Source organism: Rhinoderma darwinii, chromosome 8, assembly GCF_050947455.1.
Source record: "Rhinoderma darwinii isolate aRhiDar2 chromosome 8, aRhiDar2.hap1, whole genome shotgun sequence".
NCBI lineage: Eukaryota > Metazoa > Chordata > Amphibia > Anura > Rhinodermatidae > Rhinoderma > Rhinoderma darwinii.
In genome coordinates, this window is record NC_134694.1 from 23,678,215 (window position 1) to 23,687,617 (window position 9,403).

At 41.0% G+C, this 9,403-nt stretch overlaps 1 protein-coding gene across 1 annotated transcript in view; it reads right to left on the reverse strand.

Annotated features, from left to right (window-relative positions):
• ADGRD2 (adhesion G protein-coupled receptor D2) overlaps nt 1-7,930 on the reverse strand; it is a 198,456-nt gene extending 190,526 nt beyond the window's left edge. The window contains exons 1-3 of the mRNA XM_075834574.1: nt 7,888-7,930; nt 6,277-6,459; nt 4,846-5,481 (exon numbers count right to left, since the gene is read on the reverse strand). Coding sequence (XP_075690689.1) covers nt 4,846-5,481; nt 6,277-6,459; nt 7,888-7,930 — 862 coding nt within the window. The remainder of the gene's footprint in view (nt 1-4,845; nt 5,482-6,276; nt 6,460-7,887) is intronic.
• Between the last annotated feature and the right edge of the window lie 1,473 nt (nt 7,931-9,403).

Sequence of the window (9,403 nt, forward strand, 5' to 3'; positions counted from 1 at the left end):
TGACCCAAAGAACACCATCCCCACTGTAAAGCATGGATGTGGAAACATTATGTTTTGGGGGTGTTTCTCTGATAAGGGCACAGGACTACTTCACCGCATCAATGGGAGAATGGATGGAGCCATGTACCGTCAAATCCTGAGTGACAACCTCCTTCCCTCCACCAGGACATTAAAAATGGCTCATGGCTGGGTCTTCCAGCATGACAATGACCCGAATCATACAGCCAAGGCAACAAAGGAGTGGCTCAAAAAGAAGCACATTAAGGTCATGGAGTGGCCTAGCCAGTCTCCAGACCTTAATCCCATCGAAAACTTATGGAGGGAGCTGAAGATCCGAGTTGCCAAGCGACAGCCTCGAAATCTTAATGATTTACAGATGATCTGCAAAGAGGAGTGGACCAAAATTCCATCTAACATGTGTGCAAACCTCATCATCAACTACTAAAAACATCTGACTGCTGTGTTTGCCAACAAGGGTGTTGCCACCAAGTATTAAGTCTTGTTTGCCAAAGGGATCAAATACTTATTTCTCTGTGCACAATGCAAATAAATATATATAATTTTGACTATGTGATTTTCAGTTTTTTTTAAAATATAATCTATCTCTCACTGGTAAAATTAACCTAGCCTAAAAATTCTAGACTGTTCATGTCTTTGACAGTGTACAAACTTACAAAATAAGCAAGGGATCAAATACTTATTTCCTTCACTGTATATGTTGGACTTCTGTATCAGAAATATCAGGGTCTTAAATGGACAAATAGTAAGGGTCCAAGAACTGCCTATTATATCGATGAAACGCCATCTTCTACCCTATTGGGTATATTTGGTGGTCGCCTGAGGAACGCCCTTTTGCTTGTTCTCAAGCACTATTCGTGATCCACTGATTCTGAAATGAAGGGGAATATTATGATCTTTATGCAGCCTCTCAGATCTATAGCTTATATTCAGTGGGCTCACGGAGGAGGGAGTCAGAATACTACTTGGGGCCTGTGCATTTACACTTATGTGAAATGAAGAGTACCGTTTTGGGAACCAGGGTTAAACATCACCACACAGCTTTCATGCAGCGATTGGAGGGTAGCGAGTGGCAGACCACAAGTGTGTTTGTGCCCATTTTTTGCCCGACCCCTGAATGCAGTATCACCTATAATAACCTGATTGTGGGTCTGATTATACTTAAAGAGGCTCTGTCACCAGATTTTGCAACCCCTATCTGCTATTGCAGCAGATAGGCGCTGCAATGTAGATTACAGTAACGTTTTTATTTTTAAAAAATGAGCATTTTTGGCCAAGTTATGACCATTTTTGTATTTATGCAAATGAGGCTTGCAAAAGTACAACTGGGCGTGTTGAAAAGTAAAAGTACAACTGGGCGTGTATTATGTGCGTACATCGGGGCGTGTTTACTTCTTTTACTAGCTGGGCGTTCTGACGAGAAGTATCATCCACTTCTCTTCAGAACGCCCAGCTTCTGGCAGTGCAGACACAGCCGTGTTCTCGAGAGATCACGCTGTGACGTCACTCACAGGTCCTGCATCGTGTCAGACGAGCGAGGACACATCGGCACCAGAGGCTACAGTTGATTCTGCAGCAGCATCAGCGTTTGCAGGTAAGTAGCTACATCGACTTACCTGCAAACGCTGATGCTGCTGCAGAATCAACTGTAGCCTCTGGTGCCGATGTGTCCTCGCTCGTCTGACACCATGCAGGACCTGTGAGTGACGTCACAGCGTGATCTCTCGAGAACACGGCTGTGTCTGCACTGCCAGAAGCTGGGCGTTCTGAAGAGAAGTGAATGATACTTCTCGTCAGAACGCCCAGCTAGTAAAAGAAGTAAACACGCCCAGATGTACGCACATAATACACGCCCAGTTATACTTTTACTTTTCAACACGCCCAGTTGTACTTTTGCAAGCCTCATTTGCATAAATACAAAAATGGTCATAACTTGGCCAAAAATGCTCGTTTTTTTTAAAAATAAAACATTACTGTAATCTACATTGCAGCGCCTATCTGCTGCAATAGCAGATAGGGGTTGCAAAATCTGGTGACAGAGCCTCTTTAAACAACCCAGGAAGAGAATGTTTAACAGGTCTTCTAAGCAAATAGAATTTGAAGGTTTTTTTATTTTCTGTTTTATTATACAGGTCCTTCTCAATGAATTAGAATATCCAAAAGTTATTTCCGTAATTCAATTCAAAAAGTGAAACTCATATTATATACAATCATTACACACAGAGTGATCTATTTCCAGCATTTTATTATTTTAATGTTGATGAGTATGGCTAACAGTTAATGAAAACCCAAAATTTAGTCTCTCAGAAAATTTAAATATTGGGTAAAAGTTGAAGATTGTAGACTCATGGTGTGACACTCTAATCAGCGAATTAACACAAAACACCCGCAAAGGTTTCCTAAGCCTTTAAATGATCCAACAGTCTGGTTCAGTAGGCTACAAAATCATGGGGAAGACTGCTGACTTGACAATTTTCCAGAAGGCAGTCATTGACACCTCCACAAGGAGGGTGAGCCACAAAAGGTCATTGCTAAAGAAGCTGGCTCTTCACAGAGAACCGTATCCAGGCATATTAATGGAAAGTTGAGAGGAAGAAAAAATTGTGGTAGAAAAAGGTGCACAAGCAACAGGGATAACCACAGCCTTGTCAAGAAAAGGCCATTCAAGAATCTGTGGGTGATTCACAAGGTGTGGACTACGGCCATTGTCAGTGCTTCAAGAGCCACAACACACAGATTCATCCAGAACATGGGCTACAACTGTCGCATTCCTTATGTCAAGCTACTCATGACCCAGAGACAAGGTCAGAAGCGTCTTACCTGAGCTAAGGAGAAAAAGGACTGGTCTGTTGCTCAGTGGTCCAAAGTCCTATTTTCAGATGAAAGTAAATTTTGCATTTCATTTGGAAATCAAGGTCCCAGAGTCTGGTGGAAGAGTGGAGAGGCATCAATCCAAGTTGCTTGCACTCCAGTGTGAAGTTTCCTCAGTCAGTGATGGTTTGGGGAGCCATGACATCGGCTGGCGTTGGTCCACTGTGTTATATCAAGTCCAGAGTCAGCGCAGCGTCTACCAGGAAATTTTACAGCACTTCATGCTTCCCTCTGCTGACAAGCTTTATGGAGATGCTGATTTCATTTTCCAGCAAGACTTGGCACCTGCCCATCCTGCCAAAAGTACCAATACCTGGTGTAATAACCACAGTATCACTGCGCTTGATTGGCCAGCAAACTCGCCTGACCTAAACCCCATGGAGAATCTATGGGGTATTGTCAAGAGGAAGATGGGAGACATCAGACCCAACAATGCAGACGAGATGAAGGCCGCTATCAAAGCAACCTTGGCTTCCATAACACCTCAGCAGTGCCACAGGCTGATCTCCTCCATGTCATGCCGCATTGATAACCCCTCAGCAGTGCCACAGGCTGATCGCCTCCATGCCACACCGCATTGATAACACCTCAGCAGTGCCACAGGCTGATCGCCTCCATGCCACGCCGCATTGATGCAGTAATTTATGCAAAAGGTGCCACGACCAAGTATTGAGGGCATATACTGTAGATACATTTCAGTAGGTCTACATTTTGGTATTAAAAATTATTTTTGAAATTGGGCTTATATAATATTCAAATTTTTTGAGAGACTAAATTTTGGGTTTACATTAACTGTTACCATAATCATCAACATTAAAGGAAAAAAATGCTGTAAATAGATCACTCTGTGTTTAATGAATCTATATAATATATGAGTTTCACTTTTTGAATTTAATTACTAAATAAATTAACTTTTTGATTATATTAATAATTCATTGAGACGGACCTGTATAGCGGAGGATCCATGTATGTGTATTACAGCTTTGTGCAGGAACTGTACATTTAGTGGCAGGTGGCAGTGACTGGATTGGATCCTGTCCTGTCAGATTAGGAAACCCCATTTCAAAGGCGGGTTTATGGCATTGATTATCCTATTCTCTAAGGAATCTAATCTAATCTAATACATGCGCAGTAAGTAAACTAGGACCCCGATATGGACATGCTTTGCCCTGCTGTGTTTCTACTGTATTGAATATATTATTGGCCTCTGCACCCCCTTAATATATTTAACACTTTTTACATTGTATACCACATTGGATATTTCATGCCCTTTATATTGAATTACATGTACGCGGCAGCCTCTAAGGTGAAGTATGGATTAGGCTCACGGGCTCCATTACTTAGCGAGTGTTGGCTGTGTAATACAGCAGACAACTCACTGCAACGGGCAGAATCAAAAATCACTTTGATTCTGCCCATTCAAAAACTCAGATGCCGCTGTCAATCGCAACCGCAGCATCAAAGGTGTTAGAATGAGGGGGGGGGCAACCTCCTCTGACGTTACATTGCCTCTCTCCGCGACGCGATTGGGGTGTGACGATGGTAGTCATAGTAGCCTATGGGCTTAATGAAGGCCCTCAGGTCTGCCATCTTTGTACTCCTATCGCTAAATTAGTTTTTTTCTTAAAGTGGTAAAACAAAAAAAGTAATTTTGTAACGCCGTAATCGAATCAACCTGTAGAATAAAGTAAACATGTTTTTACTGCACTATTGACACCGTAAAAACGAAACCCAAAACAATGGCGCCATTTTTGCCCATTTCACCCCACAATGCCATAAAAAAATGACAACTTGTCCTGCAAAAAACATGCCCTCATATGGCTTTGTTGATGAAAAAATTAAAAACTATATGGCTTTTGGAAGGCTGGGAGGAATAAGCAAAAATTGGCCATGTCATTTAGGGGTTAAGCTGCCAAAAAGGCACTTCAAGAGACATTGAAATCCTCTCCCTCATACCTGAACAGACAGAGGTCACCGCTATTTTCTTCAGTGTAGGCTCAATTTCCAGTTTGTGGGTGCTCCATCCAAATACAATGTCTTGTTCCAGTTTATTGCATAGTGATACCTTTTGTATCTGGTCTTGACTGAGAACTTTTGCCCACACATTAAGACCAGTGATATTACCACTAAAAGATTCCTGTTCTTTGAATGTCCCACCATAAGAATCTTGATCTTGTCCAATAATAAAGATGCCCCCCATGATAATATCCTGTGATGCAGTAAGCTTGGAGGAGGTTTTCCATTCACCATCAGCATAAAGTGTCATGGTTTCATTCCGCCTTTGCCAAGTTACGCAGATGTGATGCCACTGTCCATCATTAGAGAACATAGAAAAGTATCCTGAATGATGGCCGTGAATCATGGTGGCAAACCGGACAAACCCGTCTTCATCACTCATTCCGCGCAGCTGAAACTCATTAGTTAAGTTCTTCACTGCATATGAAAAGACCGTTTCAAAATCCTTACTTGTGTTGCTCCACTGAATATGGGCACATACTGTAACTTCATGAAAAGATGGGATCTGTGCGAGTAACTTGGCGTATTTAGTGTCTGTTCTGTGCTCGAAAACCAGAGCAGTGAGTGGCTGAAGCTCTAAAAGAGAAACGAAAGAAACAATGAATAAAATAGAAAACGTATAAGGGGAGTACCTAGAATTAAGGAATCCAAAGTAAATATGAAAATAGGTCCTCCTACTGGTGCTGAATAATTCACCATCCCCCTAATCTAACTTCTGATACTTTGGTTAATTCTGAAGGAGAGAGACTCCTACACAGGTTCTCATCACCCATTAAAATGAGATGTAGCCAATCTAGTCTGGGTCCCCTCTATCCAGGGTCTTTATAGCAGTGACATGGTTTTCCTCCATGGTACGTACACCCACCCTTGCGTATTAACCACTTGCCATTGACCATTGCCTAGAAATCTATCACGCCTTACGTATGTTGCGTTCACGTTCTAAGGCTGTGCACTAAAAAATAAAGCCATACATGTCAAAAAAAAAAGTTAGCCACCAAAACAGCAAATTACTATTAAACAATATACAAACTGGAACCTAGTCTGTGCCCCTACAGGTCAAAATGAGCAAAAAAGGAAAGAGGAAGCCATTTTCCAATGGAAAACATTGTCTGTTAAAATTTATAACTATTCGTATCTATTTCAAAGGCATTTTTTCATTACAAGAGATTCTGTGGGAAATTTATTCTGCTTCTCTGGTGCTTGGTTACTTCACAGAGCCCTGGCAACCCCTACCATTAGATAAATTTAGAGGCAATTTCTCTTTTATAACAAAACACTATGCATGTCACGCACAGCTTTTGCTTTATTATGCACATTAACAGTATTTTTATAATGTGACACTTGTGACATTTTCAGCTAATGAGATCTTACCTGTTTTTTTCTCTTTCTGCAGCCAAATAGGGAACTGAACCAAATTTCCTACTTTTGTTTCAGAAAGCAGAGATGCAAATTTGTACTCGCAGTATTTTTCAGCTTGTCCGTAAACATGTGCTTTGTTGACATACTCATATACAGCTTGATGAGTTTCAATGAAATTATGAGGGGTATTAGAGCCTAGAAAAAAAAAATTTGAGAGTTTGCTTTGTAGTTGATGAGAAAATGAACTAAGGTCCTCAAAACCTAATATATATAGAAATTATATTATTGGTCACAGGAGTACGAAAGTGTAGGTCGGAACAGCTTAACAATGGCGTTAAGATCTGAGGGCTTGAGAAAGCGTGTCTACGCAAAATAGCTGTGTTGCCTGTGATACTCACTGTCCGGCTTGTTTTTACCGTAGCAATATAGGAAAGAAAAAGTTGATGTGGCCGAGTGCCGCTCATTTTATTAGTGAAGACACATTACTTCGCATGGAAGGTCAATCATTAGGTAAAAACACACAATACAAAAACTGGAAATAACCATTACATCTATATGAACGGGTTTGATATATTGTTCCACAACCATGGGCGCTAATATGCAGTTGGGTCCCCCTTTTGCAGTTACAAGCCTCCACTCTTATGGGAAGCCTTTCCACCATTTAGTCCAAAAAGTATTCGAGAGGTCAATACACTGATGTTGGAAGACAAGGCCTGGGTTGCAGTTAGCACTCCAATTTATCCCAAAGGTTCTTGATGACGTTGAGATCAGGGATATGTGCAGGCTACTCTAGTTTATCCATACCAAACCATGTCTTCATGGACCTCACTTTGCGCACAGGGGCACAATCAAGCTGGAACAAGAAAAGGACTTCTTCAAAACGTTGCCCCAAAATTCAAAGTATACAATTGTCTAAAATGTATTTGCATGCTGTAGTATTAACATTACCCTTCACAGGAAATAAGGGGCCTAGCCCAAAACCTGAAATGCAGCCCATATCCTTTTTTCTATCCACCACAAAATTTTACAGTAGGCATTATGCATTCTGGTAGGTAGCGTTCTCCTGGCATTTGTTAAACCCAGATTTGTCCATCAGAATACCAGTAGTTTACACCACACCTGCCGTTGCTTGGCATCGCGCATGGTGATCTTAGCCACGTGTGCAGCTGCTCAACCATGATAACCCATTTCATGAAGCTCCTGACACACAGTTCAGTGCTTCAGTACTTGGCTGCCTACCTCATGTGATCTACCGCTTCGTGTTTGTGCTGCTGTTACTCCTAGATGCGTTCACTGCACAATAAGAAAACGTACAATTAATTGTGGAAATTTTACAAACTGACTTGTGGCAAAGTTGGTACTGAACGCTTTAGTACAACCCATACTACTACAAGTGTTCGTCTATGTCGTATGCAACACTGAGGACCGAGTGCTTGATTTTATGCACCTATTTGCAATGGGTGTGGATGGAACACTTAAATTCAATATTTAGGGGAGGGATGTCCACATACTTTTGGCTATATAGTGTACCTATGGAATACATTATGGGCTAGTAGAAAGAGGTCGGGCAGCAGCAAGAAATTTAATGTGGTTGTCTAAGATTAGAAGACCCTTTTTTCTTACCCTGGACAACCCCTATAAAATCCCCAGAGCCCAACATCTGCATTATTGCATTTCTGCCTCTTATAAAGAGAGTGGTAACAGTTTATTAGGAAGTTAATTGTGCAATTCCATAAAACACATTTGTAGGTGATTCTAAGGTAATCATATATCTTCAATGGGTTTTGGTATAAATAAACTTTACCCACAGTTTAACGAATGGCTATGTAACTCTCTAAAGTTTTTCAATACCTAACAATTTCCAAGTTCTCTGGATGCTTTAAGTGAATGAAAACATTGTTGCTGAAATTCAGAGGTTGAAAAACCATTACAAACTGCTAATAATGCAGTCCTGAATTGCACAGCGTTCTACTAAGGGTCCTTTTACACTGGCCAATTTTGGCAGTAAAAACGAGCGCCGATCAACATGACATCTTGTTGATTGGTGCGCATTTTCTCCTTTCACAAAGAGCTATGATCAATAATGTATGGGGACGAGAAATGGTTATTTCGATCGCTTGTCCCCATTCATTTCTATCATTTTTGCAGCACATCTCCCTGTTTATACATGGAAATGTGCTGCCGACAATTATATTTTGTGTTGTATAAACAATACAATCAGTCGATGAGCGAGCATTTGGTGGTTCATCTGCTGATTGTCGCTCTGTTTACACAGGGCAATGATCGGGAACGAGCATTCTGAGAACGCTCGTCTGCCCGATAATTGGCCGGTGTGAAAGGACCCTAAGGGCTTGTCCACATGTAGCGGAATTGCTGTGTATTTTTCGTCCGGAATTGTGGACGGAAAATAGCAGAATACATAGCAGCAAAGTGGGTGTCAGTTTGTGTCTGTTCAGTGTCCCGTTCTGACGGAAAGCTCAGACGCAACGTCAAAACGGGACCCCAACGCAGATGTGAACAGAGCCTTACTTGGATATGCAAAACTATTACAGAGTTATTCTCTGATAAAATTACACATGCCAGATTTCCAAAATTTGGCTTGGTTATTAAGGCACTTTCAGGCCTGCTCACTAAGGTGTTAAAGGGGCTTTTTGGTTCCTTGTAAATAAAGCTTTATCATTGTATAATTGTTATGCAACTTTGTTTTTCATTTACTCACCAATTTTAATACGCTACTCTATTGCTTCCGGCAAAACGACGGATCCGGTGCACAACAGAGACAAACGGAAACCATGGGCACCGGATCCGTCACCATTGAAATTGTTTGTGTCAGTTTGTGTCTGTTCAGGGTCCCGTTCTGACGGAAAGCTCCGACGGAACATCAGAACGGGACCCCAACGCAGATGTGAACAGAGCCTTATTCTGACTTTGTTTTTTCGTCACATATTGTACTTTATTTTGGTGGTAAAAGTAGACCTATAAAATTTGTGAATGTTTATTTAAAAACATAAGAACTGATGAAAATTTGTAAACATTTTCTTTTTTTCCTATTTTCAACTGCAATATATGTCATATATGAACATAAAAACTGTACAAATATTTCATCAAATATATATTTCCAGCTCTTTATTTTGACAGC